Source organism: Corythoichthys intestinalis, chromosome 19, assembly GCF_030265065.1.
Source record: "Corythoichthys intestinalis isolate RoL2023-P3 chromosome 19, ASM3026506v1, whole genome shotgun sequence".
In the NCBI taxonomy this organism is placed as follows: domain Eukaryota; kingdom Metazoa; phylum Chordata; class Actinopteri; order Syngnathiformes; family Syngnathidae; genus Corythoichthys; species Corythoichthys intestinalis.
Genome location: NC_080413.1, coordinates 9,379,317 through 9,405,922, shown reverse-complemented (window position 1 = coordinate 9,405,922; position 26,606 = coordinate 9,379,317). Strand labels below are relative to the sequence as shown.

The following is a 26,606-nucleotide window of genomic DNA, read 5'->3' as shown; positions in this document are numbered from 1 at the left end:
GCTCATTACTACACAACACCAGCATATGACAATCGACTTTCATAAACAGGACGAGTTTGAAGCAGCTGTTCGTTGTCAAAGCGAGGTTGTTCGTTGTCAAAGCGAGGTTGTTCGTTGCAGCCAAGTCGGTAACAATGTTATCCGGCGTTGTGCCGAAAAATAGCCGCCCCGCATGAAATGTCTCTCCTGACGGAAGTGCCCACACGTCAACAACACCGGCGCGCCATAGATGGTCCACAGTCACTCCGGAGCACTGACGCGGCCAGTATACGTTGAACAATAGGATATAATGGGAACGATTGGCTCCAGCGCTAGTTTTTGCCGGACCTGGAACGAAGATGCATTTTGCGCGGTTGGTAACGAGGAATCCGAACTTTTAACAGCACGTCTGCTGCACACGCACGTGCACGCGAGGCGATAAATTGCAGCGGAAAAATTACCGCCTTCATTTTTATTTATCGCACGATAAATGGAATTATTGCATATTGTGACAGGCTTAATTGTGGAGATTGCTCTGCAACCATATGCATGGAACGCTCTCGCTCTGACGACGTTGACAAACAATGTCATACAATCATTTAAACTTGTATGGAACAGCAAACGTACAAGAAATATGAGAGAAAAATATACAGGAAAAAACGTGATTAAAACTGAAAAAAAAAAAAAAAAAAAAACGTAAGGGGCTAAAAAAAAAACACCATTGTTTCGAGTGGGTGGGTGTGTTGTCTTCCGAGTTCCGAGCTGAGGAGGTTGTTGTCAAGGAAGTGCATCATTTGCTGTCGCATTATAAAACTGCACTGCCCTCTAGGGCCTGGCATGAATACTACATCTTTTTTCACACGGAATTGCGACATCGTTCGAATAGAGACGGAACCAAGATGAAGCTCTGTAAATGCAAACATGAAATTTGTTGTATTCTTGGAATGTCACGATGTAAACGGCCACTTAGTTTGGAGACATCTAATGATCAATCAGCATAACAGCTGTGCTAAGCTGTGACCAACCCTTGTACAAAGGCAAAAGGCTTGTACATTCACTTTGAAGGCAACATGCATACTGACCCAAAATTGATCATGAAAAACCGATGTCGATATTATCCAATGATATCGAAAGGTCAAAGATAAGCAGGCACCTTAGCACAATGTCACTTACAGCTACAAATCAAGTCAGAGCCCTTGGTGTAATTATTGACTCAGACCTAAAATTTGATAGCCCTCTAAAGTCCGTGACTAAATCTGCTTATTACCACCTAAAAATATAGCCAGAATTAAGGGGCTTCTGACTCGACAAAACTTATGCATGCATTCATTTTCAGCAGATTGGACTATTGCAACGGTATATTTACAGGTCTTGATAAAAAATCAGTCAGGAAGCTGCAGCTAGTAAAGAATGCTGCAGCCAGAGTCCTCACAAATACAAGGAAACTGGACCACATTACACCGGTTTTGAAATCGTTACAGTGGCTTCTACTGAGTCAAAGGATAGACTATAAAATACTACTGCTCGTTTACAAAACACTTAAGGGCCTTGGACCAAAATACATGCTTGATTTGTTAGATTCCTATGAAACATCTAGGCCCCTAAGGTCATCTGGAACCGGTCTCCTGGATGTTCCAAGAACAAGAACCAAGCAGGGTGAGGCAGCATTTAGTTATTATGCTCCTCACCTCTGGAACAAGGGGCAGTTTACATGGCGACTGCGACACAAAGATGCAATGACTGAGTAGCGGACTCGCCTCGCATGCATATGGCGTCGGCGAAGACGGAAGGCGAAGATGAAAAATTCTGAATCCTGCCTCCAAAGTGGAAGAATCCGATTGCGGGGGGTTGAGGGGGGCTTCCTCGACATGCATATCAAAGGCTCCTGTGGCGCGAGACTGCGCCGTTAACGTCGGCACTCGTACACATCACATTGGGCGTGCGTAGCGGTGCTACTAAACATTAAAAACAGCAAATATGGCGGAATGTCGGCTTTAATTTACTGTTTTAATAATATTTTTAAATGAAATATGTTGAAGGTTTCAATTTTTGTGCCTTTTTGAACAAAAGAAAAATGACATTGCTTCAAGTGGGCGGGCATATTTTTTTCCGGGCTGAGGGAGCTTGGTGGGGTCAAAGTGCATCATTCTCTGTCGCTCTGTAAATCTGCACTGCCCCCTAGGGCCTGGCATGAATACTACATCGTTTTCATGCGGAATTGCGACATTGTTCAAATGGAGACGCAAATGAAAATTTAAAATTTTTCGTATTCTCGGAGAGTCACCATATAAATGGCCCCCACTGCATATCCATAACTGTCTATATATTTCAATGTATTTGCTTACTATTCCTCTTGTGTTTATTTCCATTGCTGATTTCAATTATGATTAGTAGTAGTATTTGTTTTATTTTTATTTTTCATTTATTTTATTTTTTTATTATTATTTGTTTTTTATTCTATGCGTGATTAATTGCAATTTTTATGTATACCGTAATTTTTGCACTATAAGGCGCACCTGACTATAAGCCGCCACCCACCAAATTTGACACCAAAATGACATTTGTTCACACATAAGCCGCACTGGACTATAAGACGAGGCTATCCTCACTGTATTATGGGATATTTACACCAAAAGATATTAATCGGTAACACTTAATTGACAGCAGTATCATACCAAGACCACATGAACCACCAAGAAGCTTTGAACCAGTTGGCTGAAAAGCTTCATTGCTTCAAGAAGCTTCATTTGGCTATCACTGCTCCCTAGGGGGAGACAGTCAACCTCTGCTGCCACCTGCTGTCAACACTGCTCTCGTCCACCATGCCTCCTAGCATGCATTGCAGCGCTACAGATGTAAATACCAATCAAAATTCCTTTTCTGTGCTAGTTATTTCTTCAGTTACTGTTCCAGTTGTTTCATTAATTGCTAGTTATGGTATTTGGTAACACTTTATTTGACAGTGATTCCATAAGACTGTTATAAGACAATCATAATTATGACATGACACTGTCATGAGCATTAATGAATGCTTATAACACATGTTATTTAATGTCATTTGGCAAATTATCTCACTTTTGAATAGATGTAAAAGATCCGAGATGGACATAAATGGAGTTAGTGATATAATTTGCCAGTTGACACCTAATGACATCTGTCATAATCATTCAGTAATGCCCATGATAAAGTCATGTCATAATTATGACGGTCTTATGACGCCACTGTCAAATTAAATTTTACCTATTAACCCAAATAAATCAACAAATAAGCCGCACTGGACTATAAGCTGTAGGATTCAAAATGAAGGAAAAAAGTAGCGGTTTATAGTCCGAAAATTACGGTAATTTTATTTCCTATTTCGATTGTCTTTGTTTTAACGTTCTATTGATTTTAATGTGATTTCTATGATCTTCATGTGATGTAAAGCACTTTGAATTGCCTTGTGTTGAATTGTACTATATAAATAAATTTACCTTGCCTTGCCAGTATCATTTTTAAATGCTTTTATCGTCCAACTGATAATATCGGACAACTCTTACTGGGAAGGCATGAATGAATTAATGTTAATTCGCTGCTAGCCCCCCCCCCCCCCCCCCCCCCCAACCCTGTTCAAATGGATTGAACATCGATCGCCATCAATAGCAACCAGTAAGCTTAGATGAGTGTGACACCATTACATCTTAATTGTTTTTTTCACAGATGGGGAGACTTGGGTGGAAGCATTTCAGCCAGCGGACGAGTACAGGTTAGTTTGTGGGGTCATTAAAGTGTATACAACACCTAAAATGAAATTTTAAATAGCATTATTATTGGAATTGAAATAATTTATAATATATATTAGGGCTGTCAAAATTATCGCGTTAACGCGCGGTAATTAATTTTTTAAATTAATCACGTTAAAATATTTGACGCAATTAACGCACGTGTCCCGCTCAGACAGTATTCTGCCTTTTGGTAAGTTTTACAGCAAGGCTTTTTTTGCTGTCCAACAGCGAACTCTTGTGGTCGCTTTGCGACATGGTTTATTATTTTCTTGCCAGTTCATTATGGCTGCACGACGTCTCGGGCTGATAATGTTGTGTTTATATGATCCTTGGACAAGATTTGTCCATAAGTATGGTTGTTGTAAAGAATGTACATATTATGTTAGTAAGCGAAATGTTATATTTTTTGTATGAGACGCTTTTTGTGTTATGTTTAGTGAACCTGTATAGCGTGCTAAGCTAACGTTGTTGCTAATGCAATGCTTGTGTACTTTTATTTTGTAGTTTTACGACGGTCTAAAGAGGACAATGGTTTGAGGCCATTTTATTAATAAATCAGATGAAAAAGAAACAAGTCTAATTATTAAGGCGTCGTTCACTAGCTGTCTAGCTTTGGAAAAAGTAGACGCTTCGGAGTGAGGACAGCATAGACAGATTTAAATGACAGTAGAGTGAAATGCCCACTACAGTCCTTATATACCGTATGTTGAATGTATATATCCATCTTGTGTTTTATCTTTCCATGCCAACAATTTATTTTACAGAATATATATATAATTTGCATAATACAGTGGTACCTCTACATACGAAGTTAATCCGTTCCAGGAGCTTGTTTGTAAGTCGAAATGGTCGTATGTCGAGCAGGATTTTCCCATAGGAATACATTATAATTCCATTAATTCGTTCCACAGCCCAAAAACCTGCACTAAATCCTTAAAAAATACTGCTGGTACTATTACAAATGGCAATTACATATAGCAAAACAAATAAATAATAAATAAAAATCGGATTAATAATATAATAATAATAATAATTCCTGTAATAGTGTAACGAAACGGGTTCTAATAAGGCGGACGTTTTTTTCTGTACCTGAAGGCACCGCGGCGCTGACGTGACAAAGAGGGAGGGGAGCGGGTGAAAGTTTACTTTCGCTTTCAATGCTTTCTTGAGAACATCGTCAATTGCGGCAGACAGCAGGCGTTTTGTGTTGAATAAGTTGTGAAAGAAATGATGAAAACGTGGCGAAGCTGGCGATTTCTCTGGAGATGTTACCACAATAAGAATTGTCAGCTTAACTTATACTAAAGACTGGCGAACGATGGTCGGAGGAGGACCGTGGAGATGTATTGTTGAGCCATTTCACGGATGCCCACCCTAGGCTCATATTTTTCTGTCATTTGCATCTTCATTTAGAAGGTAAGCGTCAACTTTTTCCTTGTTTCACCACCTGTACCAACCTTTTCTGAAACCTGTGTTGATTTGTCACACAAGAAAATCCGCCGTGCATTCGTCTGCGGTGCTGCCGTTGTCGTCGTATTTCGAGCATGTCGTCGGATGTAGAAACAAATGGCGAGTCAAATTTTACGTCGGATGTCGAAAAGTTCGTGTGTCGAAGCGATCGTATGTAGAGGTACCACTGTATATATATAATTTACAGAAAAATATGGCATATTTTATAGCTGGTTTGAATTGCGATTAATTACGATTAATTATTTTTTAAGCTGTAATTAACTTGATTAAAAATTTTAATCGTTTGACAGCCCTAACATATATATATATATATATATATATATATATATATATATATATATATATATATATATATAAAATAATATTCAACTATATACAACTATTGGGCATCGCGTGGGTGACGAGAAATCAATCTTTAAGGTCTATGTGGCTCATGGCCTTGAAATTTCACACACTGTATAAGTGTGATATGTGATGCGTCCGTCTCTTTTCAACTAGAAATAATCATTTGAGTAGAAAAATGTGAGCTGAGGTATCCAAGGCTATTTTTATTGTGTGGTTTTTCAGGTTCATATGGTTCATACTTGTAAAGCTGTCATTACCTTTAGCAATTTCAACACTAGCACTGACTATTTTTTCCTTTTGAATACTGGGATAGTTGCTTGAAACTTTTCAGTCAAGTCTTGTCCATAAATCAATCATGTGAGACCTTGTAACTTGCTAATGTGTTTACTGTAATGTGAAAATCCTACCAGACCGGTGTTCTCAGGACCAACTGTGTGGACTGTCTGGACCGAACCAACACCGCCCAGTTCATGGTAGGCAAGTGTGCACTTGCCTATCAACTCTACGCACTGGGAATGACTGACAAGCCCAAGCTCCAGTTTGACACCGACTGCGTGAGGTAATGCACCTGACGTCCGTCAGTATCTTTGGAAATAACAAATGGGTTCTATAGTTAGATCAATATAGATCTTGCTAATTCAAGCTTTTTTCATTAATGAGCCTTCCCAATTAGTTGAGGTAAAGTATGCGCGCAGCCTTGATTGCATAATCCATAACCCTTGCAAATTTCCCCTAAAGCAGCATAAGTTTTTTTTCCTTAGTCGTCATTCGCGTACCCTCGATTAAATGTTTTGCCATATTTACTCCTGTTGTTTTCTAATTTTCTGTTCTTCTCTCTGATTGTTTTGATGAATACTAAAGAAAAATAATTATTGACAGTAGTAGTTGGGGTGGGATCCTCTTGGTACCTCACTATATGATACGATTTGGGATACAAAGCTCACGATAACGGCTGATCTCACGATATGGCGATACAACGATTATCAATACATTGGTCAGGAAATCATTTGGGGACATTTTACAAAACAACTAATAAAGAGAAAAATAAGCTTTTCTTTTTCTTTTCTTTTTACTATTTAAAACGATATCTTGATTCTTGGCATGAGCGTATTGATAACCTTTGAGGATGCAAAGACTCACGATATATCACCTTTTCAATATTTTTGTCACACCCCGAAGTAGCAGTGCATCCGGGCCCTGACTCAGGAAAGCAGATGGAAAAAAATTAAACCTTCTCTCAAACGAGGTGCTAACCAAGAATTTACGCCTCTTTTTGTGGATTGCAGGTTGTTCGAGGAGTTGTACGAGGACCATGGGGACACGCTATCGCTGCAGTACGGCGGCTCACAGCTGGTGCACAGGGTCAAGACCTATCGGAAGATTGCGCCATGGACTCAGCACTCCAAAGACATCATGCAGACGCTTTCGCGCTACTACAGCAACGCCTTCTCTGGTGCGTGTTCCCTGGAAAGTAATTAGGCTCTAATAATTATTATTGCACTTTCGTTGCTTTGGCAGTCAAGTCTTATGCAGGATATTATAATTCATGTGACTTTGTACAGTAGAGAGTTGTGAATATTGCATTCTGATAAGAGAGATAAGTTGGTTAAATTAGGTTACAATTAAAAGTATAATTTTTTAATTGTATTATTCATGATTGATATTAAAACTGGTAAATGCATATATAAAATTATTTTAGTACTATTTCAATATTTAGAATAAGTCATTGAAGTAATTAATTGATGATGAAAAAAAAAACAAATATAGGAAAGTTATGTGAAATAATTTGTAGTCAATTTTATATGTGAACTTATATAAATATATATATATGAACTACATAAAATTGTGTCAACTTAAAATTGAACATTTTAAAAAATAAATACATGTACTTTATTAACATAATAAATGAAATCAAATGTTAAATGTTATTTTTTTTTAAATCATAATGAATAACCAATTATTTTATGACAAGATGAAAGCTGCATGTGTAAAAAATTGTTTTAAATTTTTCTACCTAAATGAAACATTCAAATATGTTTTATAAATTTTTTGATAAATTTTTTGATGAATGTAATTTTTCCTGGCGTTCAACTTTTTAAAGTTGTGTTTTTAGTGAAATGACAAAAAAATTTAAGAAAATTGAGCAAAAACAACATTTTACTAGTAAATAAATTCTGCCAATCAATGGATAAATAAGATAAACAAAGCATTGTTAAATTTAAATTTGTAATTTTAAATTTTTATATGACTTCAAATCAAATTACAATTAACAGTCATTAAATGAGATGAAAAATACAAAAAAAGTGTCAATTTGAAAAGAAAATTCTAAAATTGAACATTTAAAAAATAAATACACGTACTTTATTAACAGAAAATCAATAAATACAAAATGTATAAATGTAATTTAAACACAATTATAATGAACAACCAAAAATTTTATGAGAAGATAAAAACTGCATGTGTCTAAAATTGTTTTAAATTTTTCTACTAAAATGAAACATTCAAATATAAATTTTTGGATCAATTTTTTGACGAATGTTTTTTTTCCCTGGTATTCAGTATTTGTTATCGTGAAATAAACAAAATATATTAAAGAAATTTGAGTTTAAAAAAAAAACAGCATTTTGCTTGTAAATAAATTCTTCCAATCAATGCATAAATAATATAAACAAAACCTTGTTAAATTGAAATTGACTAATTTATCCAATCTGCACATATTTTTCAATGAAATAAATGAAAATACTCTTTTCAAGCCGTTTCATCCTCGTTTCACAACATCCCGTTGTCCTCACAGACCCTTAGCATTACCATACAGATGTTAAATAATAACATGCTTGAGTAACTCAACCACACACGTGACATTGACATGACACCGCTGCGCTAAGTGCAGTCCTCATGAACATTTTAAGTCTTAATGAAAGGACTGTCTCGGCTTTCCATTTCAATCATGAATAGCACAGTAATTTGTCAGATACATTGTGTCTACATAAATGCGTACAAACGATTCAGTAACTGTTCCTAAAAGCGGCAGAAACTGAAATGAAAGCGCGCTACTTGACACGCTAAGGTCTTGATTTTTTTTTTCTTTTCCATTCTCGTCGGCGCCTCCATTTTAAGTAAATGGAGTTCGGGAGCACAGGAGGGAATGTAACTTCTTTTCAGAGCGCAAATGTCAGGGTAGAAAGGGTTGGCGTAGTGCCAGTTTTTAGGAGAGTCCAGTCATTTTCAGACTTTTACTTGTGATTACATTTTGATGGCTTATTAAGCTGAGCTTCACCCACGTTTATTAGTCATAGGTGTTGAATAGAAGTCGGATTCTGGCCTAATTTCAAGTGAATCTTAAAAGGTTGCTATGTAATATTTAACTCTTTACAGGGAGTTCATTAAAGTCATTTGCTGCCAGCCACGGTGCTCGACGTCCAATTTATTTTGACTGAAGCCCACCCAGTCAAAATGGATTGGTCATTTAGCACCGTTAATGATATTCAAACATGAACATTTGCAGCCATTCCTCCCAGTTTAAATGAATTGGATCTCTATTGTGTCAGGGAAGTTCAAGTTGGAACTCCGAGACAAGTATCAATCAATAGCTCAGATAAGAGAAAGAATCAAACTCAGCCAAGGATTGCCTGCTTCGAAGACTTTATAAAAAAGATATACACTCACCGGCCACTTTATTAGGTACACCTGTCCAACTGCTCGTTAACACTTAATTTCTAATCAGCCAATTACATGGCGACAACTCATACATTTAGGCATGTAGACATGGTTTAAGACAATCTCCTGCAGTTCAAACCGAGCATCAGTATGGGGAAGAAAGGTGATTTGAGTGACTTTCAACGTGGCATGGTTTTTGGTGCCAGAAGGGCTGGTCTGAGTATTTCAGAAACTGCTGATCTACTGGGATTTTCACACACAACCATCTGTAGGGTTTGCAGAGAATGGTCCGAAAAAGAAAAAATCTCCAGTGAGAGGCATTTCTGTGGGCGGAAATGCCTTGTTGATGCCAGAGGTCAGAGGAGAATGGCCAGACTGGTTCGAGCTGATAGAAAGGCAACAGTGACTCAAATAACCATCCGTTACAACCAAGGTAGGCAGAAGAGCATCTCTGAACGCACAGTACGTCGAACTTTGAGGCAGATGGGCTACAGCAGCAGAAGACCTCGCCGGGTGCCACTCCTTTCAGCTAAGAACAGGAAACTGAGGCTACAATTTGCACAAGCTCATCGAAATTGGACAATAGAAGATTGGAAAAACGTTGCCTGGTCTGATGAGTCTCGATTTCTGCTGCGACATTCGGATGGTAGGGTCAGAATTTGGCGTCAACAACATAAAAGCATGGATCCATCCTGCCTTGTATCAACGTTTCAGGCTGGTGGTGGTGGTGTAATGGTGTGGGGAATATTTTCTTGGCACTCTTTGGGCCCCTTGGTACCAATTGAGCATTGTTGGAACGCCACAGCCTACCTGGGTATTGTTGCTGACCATGTCCATCCCTTTATGACCACAATGTACCCAACTTCTGATGGCTACTTTCAGCAGGATAATGCGCCATGTAATAAAGCTGGAATCATCTCAGACTGGTTTCTTGAACATGACGATGAGTTCACTGTACTCAAATGGCTTCCACAGTCACCAGATATCAATCCAATAGAGCATCTTTGGGATGTGGTGGAACGGGAGATTCGCATCATGGACGTGCAGCCGACAAATCTGCACCAGCTGTGTGATGCCATCATGTCAATATGGACCAAACTCTCTGAGAAATGCTTCCAGCACCTTGTTGAATCTATTCCACGAAGAATTGAGGCAGTTCTGAGAGCAAAAGGGGGTCCAACCCGTTACTAGCATGGTGTACCTAATAAAGTGGCCGATGAGTGTATATATCAAGGGTACAACAATGTGGTCCAGACAAGCCTGTGGCCACTCAGAAGTACAAAGGAGTACAACAGAGGCTGGACATTTATACTGCTGAAAGGGCGTTACTTAAGGATGCTTACTGTGAAACAGAAGTGAAACTTATTACAGCCCAACCTGGGGATTTTCCACAGAAAAACATAATGAGTTATGACCTTGGAAACTTAGCCGTAGCTGGTACAAGAGGTAGTAAAATCAGATAAGGCAGGCCACAGAAACTCTTTGTATTATGTTCAAAGAGATAGGTAGAACACATGAACATGAATAGATACAGTCACAGCACAAATGAATATAGTTTAACACTAGTTATGTGTTTTATAAGCATGAAGAAATTATTTCTCTTATTGTTGTCAATATCAAGCAATGAAGTAATTAGTTATGAATTTTATTTTATAAAGTTATGGATCCCCGTCAGTATTTATTGATGAAATTAAAATAGTGCATGCATCATTTTTTTGGATCAGGTGCAAGTGCAAAGTTTCAATAAGGCACTTTCTGTCCTCAATGGACATGACAGCACTGCCATATGTATATTGGCCCAAAACCGATAATGAAAAACCGATGTCAATATTATCGGATATCATTTTAAAATGCTTTTATCGGCCGATATTTTCCACTACCCGATATCGGACAACTCTACTTAAAGGTGCTATAAAATACAACAGCAAGTGACCAGCCTTCCTTTCTCAGCTGCAATGACCCGGCCTACTAAAAAAATCTCCGACGAAAGATGAATAGCTGCAGATTTTTGACGTCTGCTAGCATGCTATCCAAATGCTTTGTATTCTCTTGTTGCGGTGTGACCGCTCTGTCATTATGTCAACATACAAGCTAGCGCAGCACTACAAAGGTAGGCATAATTATCAATGGCGTACCACAAAAAACACGTCATTTTTGCTCATTAATATTCATGACGTTAGCAATTGTTGCTAGGTGGGTCAACCTCCTTTGTGTAGCGATCCGGATGCTACTCAGTGACAGCCAATGAACACTTTTATTCATTGATAACAAATCTTAATTCTATAATTGATTTACACTTACCCCTTACTAAAGCTGTTTTTTTTTTTTTACAACAGAAAAGGTAACGGTGGCAGTCAAATACCATTTCAATTTATTTCAGGTCATTCGTTGTCAGACAGAAGCAGCATGGAAAAATGCCACGCTAAAAAATAAGTAAAAATATCAAAATGGCTTCTCTTCGTCCTTTTTTAGGACCAATGCCCCCAACAAAATGTTTACTGAATATGAAATGTGAATGGCTTCACCTTGCTGGCGTAAAACTGGTCTTTTGGACGTTCGCGCAAGTTGATCCATTCTTCACATTTTTTCCTCCGAGTTTTTGGTTTCGGGAAACGTATGAAGAAAACATCCAAAGTTCCATAGCAGCAGTGTTTGATCGGCATGTTCTTTTTTGAATGATTACCGGAGAAAACCAGCAGAAATAACATGGATTGTATGCGAGGGAGTGTCGATAATGACCCACTTTCGCATTACGATGGTGATGTCACGGTCCAAAAAACTGCATTCGTGGTTTACGCTATTCCGGTTGGCTGATAAAAAGTTGGCGTTCCCTGATGCATTTTTGCGTGGTGTAACTATGAAATAGTTGGGGGGGAAAAACAAAAGAAAAACAGCCAGATTTGTGTGCCATATTCATTTTCTACATATATAGTCACATTAGTGCCATCGTTTTCATTTTTTGACATGATCACAATTTCTGAGCACGTTTTAACTTCCTAAAATCTTGATAAGATAGAAGGCTAAACATTCAATTTTGTTCTGAATTTTTTTTTCAGATGCGGATCGACAGGACGCCATCAATTTATTTCTCCAAGTCTACCAGCCAGCAGAGAGCCGCCCACACTTATGGGACCTTCCCACTGACTTCTACCTGCATCAGAAGAGCACAATGGCCCTCCCGATGGACAGACGCAGGTACAAAAACTCAATTAGCGACAGCATCAGCCTATGTTCTATATTTCATTTCCAGTGCAGGACCAAGTGACCCCCCAAAAAACTGAATAGTCATACACAGGAACCTCAGTTTTTGTGTTAAAATCTCAATTTGCCCCAGTTTTTCTCTCCATCTTGTTAATATTTTTGTGTCTAGAACAGACTCATTGGATTTATTTGCTTTGCAATTATAAGTAGGGCAAAGTCCCACTTTCATGTTGACTTTTGTCCAGCTTCATACAATGTAGTTTTTTTTTTTTTTTTTCACGCTTATGTAAAACTAGACCTAGTTTCTCACTTCTGGCCAGTTCAATTGTCCACAATAGATCGAGATGGCTCAGCCTTTATTCTCAGAAATTAACTTGCTCGCATCTGAATTCATTTGTGGTCGCTCGCTCACAAACACGCAAACAAAATCACACTCTCGGAGCTGGTTTACATAGAATAAAATGAATGATGCATAAGGAGGTGTGGGGGGGCGGGGTAGGTGTTCCAGCAGGACCAATTTGGTTATCTAGGTCAAAGTAGCAGCTGTTTGACTTTTTACATTTCTGTGTTTTGTCTTTGTCAGTTACACACTGTGGTGGTCAGAGGGAGTCCTGTCCTACCTGCCTATCGCCTATGATGAAGGTAAAAGCAATATGTGGTTTGAAGGGTCATTGGTAAGACTTGGATAATAACAATCACAAGTTAATACATCATTACTAAATTGCAAATAAATGATTTATGTTTGATTTGTTAAGTTATAAGCTTGTTAAGCATTTTTAATGATGCCTTATAGATAGGGTTAGGGTTAGCTTGTGTGTTTTTATACATTAAACAAAATGCATTCTTCGTTTGTGCTGAAAACAATTTCGTTTGTGCTGCTATCGTTTTTGAGATTAATTTCGAGTGATGACGTCATGCAGTTCCCCATTTTTTGCAAAATGGAAACAAAATGGTGCCATTCGTTTATGCTACAGTGGGGGGAACAAGTATTTGATACACTGCTGATTTTGCTGGTTTTCCCGCTTGCGGGCCATGTAGAGGTCTGTAATTTGTATCATAAATTCTCTTCAACTGTGAGGGACGGAATCTAATACAAAAATCCAGAAAATCACATTGTATAATTTTTAGATAATAAATTTGTATTTAACTGTATGAAATAAGTATTTGATACATTACCAACTAGTAAATATTTCGGCTCTTAGTTCTTTTTTAAGAACCCCTCCTGTTTGCCACTCATTACCGGAAGTAACTGCACCTGTTTGAACTTGTTACCTGTATAAAAGACACCTGTTCACATGCTCAAACAAACAAACTCCAACCTCTCCACAATGGCCAAGACCAAAGAGCTGTGTAAGGACATCAGCGATAAAATAATAGACCTGCACAAGGCTGTGATGGGCTACAGGAAAATAAGCAAGCAGCTTGGTGAGAAGGTAACAACTGTTGGAGCGATTATTAGAAAATGGAAGAAGTTCAAGTTGACGGTCAATCTGCCTCGTTCTGGGGCTCCATGCAAGTTCTCACCTCGTGGGGCATCACTGATCATGAGGAAGGTGAGGACCTGGTCAATGACCTGAAGAGAGCTGGAACCACAGTCTGGAAGAAAACCATCAGAAACACATTACACCATAATATGCATGTCCAGACACGTCTGAAGTTTGCCACTGACCATCTGGATGATCCAGAGGAGCAATGGGAGAAGGTCATGTGGTCGGATGAGGCCAAAATTGAACTTTTTGGTCTAAACTCGGCTCGTCGTGTTTGGAGGAAAAAGAAGGATGAGTACAACCCCAAGAACACCATCCCAACCGTGAAACATGGAGGAGGAAACATCATTTTTTTGGGGCTGCTTCTCTGCCAAGGGTACAGGACGACTGCACCGTATTGAGGGGAGGATGGATGGGGCTATGTATCGCCAGATCTTGGCTGACAACCTCCTTCCTTCAGTGAGAGCCCTGAAGATGGGTCTTCCAGCATAACAACGACCCAAAGCACACAGCCAAGGCAACTAAAGAGTGGCTCCGTAAGAAGCATCTTAAGGTCCTGGAGTGGCCTAGCCAGTCACCAGATGTGAACCCGATAGAAAATCTATGGAGGGAGCTGAAAGTCCGTGTTGCCCGGCAGCAGCCCCGAAACCTGAAGGCTCTGGAAAAGATCTGCATGGAGGAGTGGGCCAAAATCCCTGCTGCAGTGTGTGCAAACCTTGTCAAGGACTACAGGAAACATTTGGTATCTGTAATAGCAAACAAAGGTTTCTGTACCAAATATTAAGTTCGATTTTTGTGATGTATCAAATACTTATTTCATGCAATTAAATGCAAATGTATTATTTAAAAATCATACAACGTGGTTTTCTGTTTTTTTGTATTAGATTCCGTCCCTCATACTTGTTCTCCCCACTGTACATTTGTGCTATAAAAATGTTCGTTTGTGCTGCTATCGTTTTATAGATATTGAGAAATTAATTTTGAGTAATAAAGTCAATCGCAGCCCCTCTGTCCCTCAATGATAAAAGGGTGTCCCAGCAACTATCATGCTATCAAGCTTCTTGGAGACACACATCTATGTATAAATTGAAAAGATATATAGTGGAAGAAAAATCATATATAACATTAAAAAAAGTCTTTTAAAAAATACTGAGAATGAACTACAACCCCGAGCAAAACGTATGGAATCACCAGTCTCAGACGAGCTCTCACGCAGACATTTTATTATGTAGAACAAACTTAGATAAAAAGCTTGAAAAAATAATGAATTAGTTCAAAAGTGCAACTCTTTAGCATTCAGAAACACTAAAATAAATGAATAAAAAAACATTGCAGTGGTTGGTAAATGTTACCTTTATAGAGCAAGTTCAGGGACATAAATATAGAATCACTCCATTCTGAAGAAAAAAAATATGGAATCACTCCATTTTAAGTAGAAAATACAGACACACCCAGTCAATTTCCTTTCCTTAATTGGGCCCCTGCCTCAGATTAGATCTGCTCGTTAGTCAGTAGTTAAAAACAGTGCAGTTATCACACCTTGGAATGCTGCTGGACCAAGTGGATTCACAAGAATCATGGCTCCAACAAGCGAGATGTCTCATGAGACCAAGGAGAGGATTATCAAACTTCTTGAAGAAGGTAACCGCCACATGTATGGTTGCCAAAGATGTAGGCCGGTCACAGTCAGCTGTATCAAAAATCAGTCTCGACCAAGTACAAACAGCATGGCAAGGTTGTTTAAGTTAAACGTACTGGTAGACATCCAAACGTCATGACAAACAACTAAAGGCCATATGTCTTGAAAACAGAAGATGTACAACAAGACAAATGAAGAAGAAATGGGAGGAAGCTGGAGTCAAGGTATGTGACAGAACTGTCCAAAATCGCCTAAAGGAAATGGGATTTTCATACAGGAAAGCTAAAAGGAAACCATCATTGACGCTTAAACAGAAAAGAACAAGACTGCAATGGGCTAAGGAGAGGCAATCATGGACTGTAAATGACTGGATTAAGGTTATTTTCAGTGATGAGTCTAGAATCTGCTTTGGACAAGGTGATGATGCTGGAGCTTTTGTTTGGTGCCGTTCCACTGAGATTTACATAGCTAACTGCCTGAAGAAAACATCAAAATTCCCTGAGTCCTTGATGATATGGTTCTGCATGTCAGGCGAAGGCATCGGGGGGGTGTGGGGGGGGCTGTGCTTAAATCTTCAATAAAAACACAAGTTTACATTGAAATTTAAGACCGCTTTATTATCCCTTCAATTGAAAATGTTTGTCATTTTCCAAGATGACAATGCATCATGCCACAGAGTTAAAACTTAAAACATTCCTTGGAACAAGACTCATCCAGTCAATGTCATGGTCTGCACACAGCGCAGATCTCAACCCTATTGAAAACCTGTGGTGGAAATTGAAAAAAAATGGTCCACAGCAAGGCTCCGACCTGCAAGGATGATCTGGCAACTGCAATTAAAGAGACTTTGCACCAAATTGATGAAAAATACTGTTTGTCACTCATCAAGTCCATGCCTCAGAGACTGCAAGTTGTCATAAAAGCCAGAGGTGGTGCAACTAAATACTAGAGATGTGTTTTGATTGTCATTTGTTTGTTTCTCATGATTCCATATGTCTCCTCAGAATGGAGTGATTCTATATTTCCCTGCACTTGCTCTATAAAAGTGACATTTACTGACCACCACAATGTTTTTTATTCATTTTTTTTAGTGTTTCTGAATGTCAAGGAGTTGCACTTTTGAACTAATTCATTATTTTTTCAAGCTTTTTATCTGAGTTTGTTCTACATAATAAAATGTCTGAGTGAGTGCTCGTCCGAGACTGGTGATTCCATACTTTTTGCTAGGGGTTGTAGTTAATTCAATATTTTTTCAGGCATGCCACTCAGTTTCCTCTTGAACAGGACAAAGGGCCACTTCATACACTACGTCACACAGCCCACGTTTCCGCCGTTTGCGTTGTCAGCCTCTTCCCAACTCGCCGACTCATCCGAAGAAAACAACGACAAATCTGGTCCATCCTCTTCCTCGAGTTGATGAAATAATAGCTTGCGCTAAATTTAGTTTTCGATTCATTCCGAACGTTTCTAAGTCGCTCGTGCTATCCAACAGGCCGTCACTCACTTCGCCTCCCTAACCTTAGGTGGCGCCTCGCTCAGCAATTTATAAAAAATGTTCACATTACATCTGTCCTTCAATGGCTACTGAGAGATGTAGTCTTTCGTAGTGCTTTTGGTTTTGAAAAAGGACAAGAAATGATAGAAATATGGACATAAACACATGGTCCATGCAGCGTTTTAATGCTTATTTATGTGGGCAATAAAATTATAAAACTCAAATGACATTATCCACCGTTTTACTTGGTCAATTGACTTAATGTAAAAACGGGAGTGAACCTCAACTTCCACAATTTCAAATGAAACCAACCAGCGGCACGCAGGTGACGTAATTACAGTGTGACGAGGCTTCAAAAATGATATGCATAATTTTGTCGCCACTGACACGTTCAGTGTTAAAGGGTTAACTGCCACTGACTGAAATCGACGTCAAATTTCATTATCATACATTATGTGTAAGATGAATTCTAAACTACCACTGACAGAAATAGAAGTCCAATTTCGTTATCATACATTATGTGTAAGATGAATTCTATTGGTTGGCAGTCCCATGTGATGAAACCATGAAGAAGTTGAAAGTCAAGCGAGTAAACCGCTTCGACGAGACCATCGACATCTACACGGAGTTCTTCCGACCCTATGAGCTCACCTCCTTCGACGACACCTTCTGCAAAGCCATGACCAACTCGGCCAGGTGCGACGCCATCTTTTTGTGCCTGTGGCAGCGTGGCTAAACCATAGACTTCACTATCAGTTGACAAGAACAGCTCCTAAAGAGCTGCTTTCACTGCGATAAACTCAAGCACACGCTGCGTTCTAACGCCGTATTTAGGTGGAAACAGGACAAACGTTTTGGTGCAAGGAGGCAGGAGTGTCTCAAAAGTGATTTGGTCGAGGATTCAAGGTGATTATTATATAAAATAGTACCATTCATGTACTTTGAAACATTGTAAAAAAAATGAAATGAATGGAAAACAATTAGCGTAACTTTATGTAAAGGGAATAATAACTGCCCGTTTTTGTTTTTTTTTTTGCTTTTAACCAAGGATCTACACTGTTTTACGTTCATATCAATAGAAATTCCGGGATTTACGCATTTATTTACGAACTTTCAACTTAAACAGCTCTTTGTTTAGTGATGGCCGCCGTGCTGGATTTTGTATCAATACACAATAGCATAACTTTAGATTCAATTAATCAGGTAATTTCGGCCAACTGCCTTTTTTTGGGGGGCAAAAAAATAATAATTTTGACATTTCTGCCTCCATACAAAAAAAAATCTGCTTTTACGTCTTTTATTTTATGTAACATTTCAATATAAAAACGACGAGGACCAGATAGCCGACAAGACATGCTGAGCCTATAGTGACATTGGAATTCAACCTACCGTAATTTTCGGATTATAAACCGCTACTTTTTCCCTCATTTTGAGTCCTGCAGTTTATAGTCCAGTGCGGCTTATTTCTTGATTTATTTGTGTTAATCGGCAAAACTTTATTGGAAAACGGCGTCATAAGACTGTCATAAGACCGTCATAATTTTGACATGACACTGTCATGGGAATTAATGAATGCTTATGACAGATGTCATTAAATGTCACCCGGAAAATTTTGTCACTAACTCCATTTATGTCCATTTGGGATCTTTTACATTGATTCAAAATGACATCTGTCATAAGTATTCATTACCGCTCATGACAGTGTCATGTGGTAGTTATGATGGTCTTATGACACCACTGTCAAATAAAGTGTTACTGGTTAATATATTTTGGTGTAAACATCTCATAATACAGTGAGGACATCCCATAATACAGTGAGGACAGGTGCAGCTTATAGTCCGATGGGGCTTATCAATGAACAAATGGCATTTTTGTGTCAAATTTGGTTGGTGCGGCTTATAGTCCGAAAATTACGGTAAATAAGTTGTGATTGTTTATTGAAAAATGCAAAATTTGCTTTTGTTGAGAAGATGATTCTGCATGCATTCCTCAATTATTAAGTTTCTGATGTTAAAGTTGAGTGATTTATTAAGTGTAGAAAACTTATGTCAAAATTGCACTAAATAAAAAAAAAAAAGTAGCTATTTCCGGCAAAAACTTAAATGATATGTTAAACATTGCTATTTATCCTGAAAATATAGGTGATTATCTGTGCATTTTGTGATTTTTGTGCATGTAGCGTAAAATCTAAAAATTTTATCGCCATTTTGTTTTGTTATACTTATATAAAAAATAATTAATCGGGATTTTATTAGGGAACGAATTTAAATTTTTTGATGCCGCTGCTCATGGAGACTCATATATGCCTTAAGGGAGGTGCCTGTTTTAGTTTTAGGTTGGTAGTGGCTTTGATTTTGAAAGTATTTTAAATTCAAATTTTTGAAAATATGCCCCCTACGAACCGGCCCCGCCCCCGTTTCCCGTCAACTGATAGTGAAGTCTACGACTAAACGAAGGAATCTACTGTGCAGCCAACTGAGCTAAACACCTAGGCTAACAGTATTATTTCTATATTTACTTATTAAAGGGAGTTCATGCCTAAAACAGTGGGAGTGGATCCCAGCCCGTTCACGGTCCGCAAACCGGAGGAGACTGCGAAATCAGTGCTGGGGTGAGTCTACATCTTTTTGTCTGACATTGTAGCCCTAAATATGTCAATTCACATTTTTTTGTGTGATGGATAAGCTTTTCTCCTAATCTGCTTTGAAAAGCTATAAGACAACCTGCTTGAAAAATGACCCGAAGCGTTAATCAACTACGAAACAGGAACATATTAGTTTTCAGTCTCACGACCGACTGATTAGTTTGACTAATTACTTTCTTGCCGCTATGTTGACATTTTACATATGAACTTTATTTGGATTTTTCTGCCTTAAGGGAACATTAAAATTACCCTTTTACGTGATGAAATTTTTGTGATGTAGCAACAAGAGCAGCAAGGAGGAGACGCTGGTCCAGCGGAAGACAGCGGCCAGCGCGCCCCCTCCGCCTAGCGAGGAGGCAATTTCTAGCTCATCGGAGGACGACTCTGAGGAGGACCGTGAGGACGACGCCTCCGTCTCGCAGCGCTCCACCCCGGTTAAACTTTGGCTGGAAACTGGAGAGAGTGGCCGGGCGCCAGAGGTAGGATGTATTTCACACAAAACATACGCTACCGTTTAAAAGTTTGGGGTCACTTAGAAATTTCCTCCTTTTTGAAAGAAAAGCACTTTTTTTTCGATGGAAATAACATTAAACTAATTAGAAAAACACTCGTTATATTATTAATTTGGTAAATGACTATTCTAGCTGGAAAGGCGTGGCTTTAAGGCAATATCTACGTAGTTTTGTAAAGAGGCCCATTTACAGCAAACATCACTCCAGTGTTCTAATGCTACATTGTGCTTGCTAGTTGCCTTAGAAGAAAAGGCAAGGCAAGGCAAATTTATTTATATAGCACAATTCAACACGAGGCAATTCAAAGTGCTTTACATCACATGAAGATCATAAAAATCACATTTAAATCAATACAACATAAAAACCAAAAGATCGCACTTAATCACAGAATAAAAATAAATAAATACAAATAAAACAAAAACTACTACTCCTAATAATAATTGAAATCAGCAATGGAGATAAGCACAAGAGGAATAGAAAGCAGGTAGATTGAAATATATAGACAGTTATGGATATGCAGTGCTAAACAAAAGCGTTTTTAGCCCTGATTTAAAGAGCTAACAGTTTGAGCATACTTCAGAGGTTCGGGTAACTTGTTCCAGAGGTGAGGAGCATAGTAACTAAATGCTGCCTCACCCTGCTTGGTTTTTGTTCTTGGAACATGCAGAAGACCGGTTCCAGACGACCTTAGGGGTCTAGATGTCTCATAGGAATCTAACAAGTCAAGCATGTATTTTGGTCCAAGGCCATTAAGTGTTTTGTAGACGAGCAGTAGTATTTTATAGTCTATCCTTTGACTCACTGGAAGCCAGTGTAGCGATTTCAAAACCGGTGTAATGTGGTCCAGTTTCCTTGTATTTGTGAGGACTCTGGCTGCAGCATTCTGTACTAGCTGCAGTTTCCTGACTGATTTTTTATCAAGACCTGTAAATATACCGTTGCAATAGTCCAATCTGCTGAAAATGAATGCATGCATAAGTTTTTCCATGTCTTGTTGTGTCAGAAGCCCCTTAATTCTGGTTATATTTTTTAGGTGGTAATGAGCGGATTTAGTGACGGACTTTAGATGGCTATCAAATTTTAGGTCTGAGTCAATAATTACACCGAGGTTTCTGACTTGATTTGTAGCTGTAAGTGACATTGTGCTAAGTTGGCTGCTTATCTTTGACCTTTCCTTTTTTGGCCCAAAAATGATCACCTCTGTCTTCTCCACATTTAACTGGAGAAAATTCTGGCACATCCATTCATTGATTTGATGAATGCATTTACTCAGGGAGACTAAGGGACTATAATCATGTGGGGACACAGAAATGTACAGTTGTGTGTCATCTGCATAGGCGTGATAGGAGATAGAAGGATAATAGATGATTAGAAAAACCTTGCGCAATTATGTTGGCACAGCTCAAAACAGTTTAGGTGGTTAGGGAAGCTATAAAACTGATCTTCCTTTGAGCTAGTTGGGTATCTGGAGCATCGCCTTTGTGGGGTTAATTAAACTCTCAAAATGGCCAGAAAAAGACAACTTTCACTTGAAACTTGATTGTCTTCGCCAATCGGCAACACCCCGTCGACGAGCAAGTGAGCTCGTTGTTCCCCTGCTGCGGGCAGGAGAGTTCGTTTGCCAGGGAAGCAGCTGGAGAATGACCGCCGGACAAACCGGCCGTCATCGGTGGAGCGAGAAGCTGCCCGAGCCCAACCCGAGAATAGTAGTCTATTGCCGGTGTTCTGCCAAATTTTATATTTTGCTCCCAAAACTGTTGTAGCCTGTGAATAAGCTCTCTTTTACGTTCATTTGGACTCTTAATGTTATTTACAGGTGCTAAATAAACAAGTAACATCATAAGCATACATATTCAACACGAATATGGCGTAAATCAGTACGGCATGGCACAATTACTCCATAATGGTCAAAACTGTAGACTTCTTGCACATCCCAAACGATATTTTATGCCAGCGGAATTCGACCGGCTTTTGTCATTTTCCTGACCCGGCTTCGGAGAGCGTAAACAAACCAGGAGGCGTGACATCGAGCCGATATGCTAACCCAAGCCGAGCGGCATTTCGATGTCTTAAAAAAATGATAAAAACTACCCCGGGTCATTTCACACGGCGGCCGGGTTGTCGATTGTCTTCACCGATTGGCAACCCGCCCGGCAGCGAGCAAGTTACAGCTCGTTGTTCCCGTGCCGCAGGCAGGAGAACTCGTTTGCGGGTAGACAGCTGGAGAATGACCACCGGACAAAACGGCCAATGTCGGAGGAGCGTGTAGCTGCCACATGGTCAACGCCAATATGGCGTAAATTAATGCTTAACTACACGGCGAAGACGTTAACAGCGAGAGAGCGGCGTGCAGTTGTTGTGTGCGGCTAACAAGGCAGGATGTGTCTGAGAAGAAGTTTTCTACATGTCCGTCCATGATCAAACGTAAGTAAATATTCCTTTATTTAAAGAAAGTTTGTAGTGTTTAGTTCGTAATCGCTGTATTCGCGGCCATTTTTAACACAAAGTTGCAATTTTTTATGTGGTGCAAAATTTGGCAGAACACCAGCACAAGAGGAAGGCAATAAGCCGAGTATAGCCCTCTCCCGGTGGGCAAGCGAAGAGGACCGAGAGGGGTGTGCGACCAGCCACCGGTCGTTGGCTCAGTGGGATTCTGTGTGGACAAGGAGCATTGTCAGCCACAAAATGCAAGCCACCTCCATATTAAAACGTCTGCCGTGATCCCAGTATTTGACATAATACAAAATACGATGTTTACTCTAGGGCTGCAGCTATCAAATAATTTAGTAATCGAGTAATCGACTGAAAATTCTATCGATTAATCGAGTAATCGGATAAAACATTTTTTTTTAAGGTTAAGAGCAGTTATAAATATACATGAGAAAAAAGACATTTAATCCAATATTGAACCATTTTCAGTCAATCAATGTATTTATTTTCGATGTACATTGTTGAAAACAGCCAACAATTGCATCTCAGATGTGACTAGAAAAAAAAATTCACTGCTTTCACTCAAAAAACTTCGAGATCTTATTAAAAAAAAAAACATATTTCTTACCTAAAAATGTAATTACGCTTGATAACACACATCACTTAAAAGCTACGTGTTTGTCCCACGTGTTTCAATTGAATTTCCATTTGTGTCAAGCTATTTTTAAGTTCTAGTTAAGTTTTAAGTTAGTATAAACTGTAAGTACTGATAGGATTTTGAGTTTTTGCAGTGTTCAAAATAAATTTATAATACCTTCTGTATTGGAGCACATTAGGGACCAGTGCTACTTGGTGTTTTATTCAGGAATGACTACTGAGCTAAAACTGACAGTGAGCTTTATGATGTTTGAATTTTACACCCTCATCACTCTACAGCGCTGTGTTTTTACAGATTAAATAAAGCCTGTATGTAAAACACGTTAGCCACGCATTGACAGTGGTCATAATCAATAGAAACCTAGCCCTCCGAAGGGCTAACGTTACGTGAGCGAGTGACAGTAACGTTATATTTATTAGCGCTGAGAAGTCTACTGCTTAAATATGGCGGCTGTTTACTAACGCTGCCCAGACGCGGCCGAGTCTGTCATTTCGCATCTAGTTCTAAATGCATGCGATATCTATGAGACGCCTCGGACATTACGTGCTACCGCACTAGCATCATGCGGGCGTAGTTTTTAGCAAAGTCGGCGTACTTTGTAACGGCTGTTGGCTGCAGTAAGGTTTTTTTTTTTTTTAAATTTTTTATTGCTTATTCCTCTAGGCACGTGACGTCCCACATTAAAAGTAGTCTGGCCAAAACGTGATGCTTAGAGCTAGCAAAATTAAAACAATTCCTCGAGGTGAATAAAATTACTCGGATCAGTTTTTAAACTCGAGTTGCCCGAGTATTCGTTTCGGCTCTAGTTTACTCACTTCCTCATAAATCCAATGGTCTCACAGTTGTTGGACTTGTTTTTGCCAATCTCGGGTGAATGGGAACCTTTTAAAACCCAAAAAGGCTCACACACCTTTCCCTGGTGCAGCAACAAAACCCTGCAGCACATTTGGCTGGCGTGATGGAAAAAATAAACGAATTAATCCACAACTTCAGCCGAATCCACAGTCTTCCTGCATGCTATAAAGCAATGCTGTATCGTGAGATGCTGACCGGGATGACGTCGCTTTCGCATTCGTCCTCAACCCGAGACTGGAGCCGGAAGTCACTCATTTTTATGACGCGGGATTCAAAAATTGAATAAGTAAAATGAACGCTTCCACACACATCCAAGCGGTCCATTTCATATTTCATCAGGAGCATAAAATACCGCGTGAGATATTGTTGAAATTCGCCTCCCCAGACAAGCCGCACGGAAACAGCGACAGCTGAACAAAGTGCCGCTCTGCCGATGCTGCCTCCGCGCGCGCCAACCGGGAAGGCGGAACTTCGCGCGTCCACCTTTGATATTAACCCTTTGTACTGACTCCATGTCTCAAAAGTTGAAAAAGACTCGCCGAAAGCAGGTTGACAATTTTTTCGTCGACAATGGTCAAAAACAAGGCAAAAACAGACGACGGAGGGACAAATGGATCCAAAACAAGGCTACATGTTTCCGAGCAGCAAAATCTGTCTTATCTCAGTGTCCAGTGTTTTTTAAGTCCGTGGGCTGGCCGAAGGGGTGTCCAGGCGTTGCTTTGGGATCATCCCTCTCTGGCCGGTTTCGGGCTGTTTAGGTTCGTGCGTGGATGGGATGTGGTTGCTACAGCGACCGGCGCTGGTCTTGACGTCACAAGCGCCTGCTATCAACTTTGTTATCCGGGCTGGCATTATTTGTTTTAGGACAAAGCGCACTGGTCTTTGTCCTTGTTCGTTTGTCGGGAGGACTGATTGCCAGAGTTTGGTGTGTCAATCTTGCTCGTGGCGCACACGTTTTGGGCTTCTGTGAAAAGATGGCGTTGTGTATTCTGTTTCTTTAAACTATGGTGGGCTATTTATTTTACATTAGGTGTGTTAGAGTAGTGCAGTCCTACAGTGAATATGAGAAATGATACTATTCCCTGATTGATTATATTACGTGTGTTCGAGTAATGCAAACAGTTAGACGGTGGTGCCTACGAGAAACGGTACCATTTTTCCTTTTCCCCCTCATGAGCACCGATAAGGTGATTCACTTTACTGTGTTCAAGGCCACTGAGTGGAGTCTGCCTAAACTATAGTTAAATGAATGTGTTATACTAATGCCAACAGTTATATGGTGTGTGCGAGAACGGTACCTTTTCCCTTCAATATGCAATTAACAATCTTTTTGATGTCATAGGTACTTTCATTTCAATGTTTTACAGTTCCACAAACTGTTTTTTCTTTTTTATCAGTTTTTGTTTATTTCCCTTTAAAAAAAAAGCTCTTTCAGTTGTATTTCTTATCATTTTAGCCGTTTCCTTTAGGAATTACAACCTTAAAGTGCAGTAGCGCTTCTATATTGGTACTAATATAATACATCGCATGTGATGACTTCCTCCCTAATTCTCAGAAAATGATTTTACCACTGGAGCAGTACGTATTTCACGCCCCGGTGAACTACTACTCTCTTTTGACCCAGATTGTCGTTAGTAGGTGAAGAGGAACCTGCTGAGAAATCCTCGGGAAAAAAATTGTCCTTCCCGCGGTGGCGGCGATGTCCTTTTGACGCAGGTGACTTCGCTGTTGTCTCGTGAAGGAAAAATGTGTCAAGTGAAGCCCTTGTTATCGGGAAGTCCTGCTGGGACATTGAATGATTGTTTCAGAGTCATCATTCGCCCCCCCACTCAAAAAGGATTGGACGTCTATCACCGTTAATGGCAGCCAATGAGTAAAATTATTTTCAGCCCAACTTTTTGGGCTCTCACGTGTCAAGCCCCGCCCCCCTCCGACCTTGCAATCACATGGCTCTCGCATGAAGTACATAATACTGTTGAAATATTTAAACGTCAGATCATTACTGTGTTTGCCCTGTAATTACACATTTTATATTCCGCCTCAGCAACAGCCATATGCGCACGGATGGATTTACAGGTTGGAGGATGGTGTGCGTACGCGTGTGTGTTCACAGCTGTAGTTCGCTGGACTCGGTCCGAGAACAATCTCGCGGCGCCGATCAATACAAATATAGTAAAAATTGAAGGCATTATGTTAAGCATTTTTCGCTGGCGTGGCAGGAAAACAGTCTGGATGAATAATAGCGTGGGTGATGGCTTTAGGAGCACTCCCGCTCGGCCGTTATTACATAATCAGACCTTTTGGTCTGGAGATCTTTACAGTGGTGTTTTGAAGTACTGAAAACTTGGAGTTTGAGTTGGGTTTTTTTCCAATAAAATGGTTGAACTATCATTTTAAGATTTGTAACTTTTATCCATGTGTAAGAAGTTAAGATAACGTAATTGGCTATTGATGGTGATGTCCAATTTTG

The 26,606-nt window shown here is 39.5% G+C and overlaps 1 protein-coding gene across 1 annotated transcript in view; it reads left to right on the top strand.

Moving 5' to 3' along the window:
• The window catches only part of fig4a (FIG4 phosphoinositide 5-phosphatase a), an 87,300-nt gene that overhangs the window by 39,972 nt on the left and 20,722 nt on the right, over positions 1–26,606 (top strand). The window contains exons 14-21 of the mRNA XM_057822608.1: positions 3,679–3,724; positions 5,969–6,117; positions 6,845–7,011; positions 12,272–12,410; positions 13,000–13,058; positions 17,586–17,733; positions 19,565–19,648; positions 19,962–20,160. Coding sequence (XP_057678591.1) covers positions 3,679–3,724; positions 5,969–6,117; positions 6,845–7,011; positions 12,272–12,410; positions 13,000–13,058; positions 17,586–17,733; positions 19,565–19,648; positions 19,962–20,160 — 991 coding nt within the window. The remainder of the gene's footprint in view (positions 1–3,678; positions 3,725–5,968; positions 6,118–6,844; positions 7,012–12,271; positions 12,411–12,999; positions 13,059–17,585; positions 17,734–19,564; positions 19,649–19,961; positions 20,161–26,606) is intronic.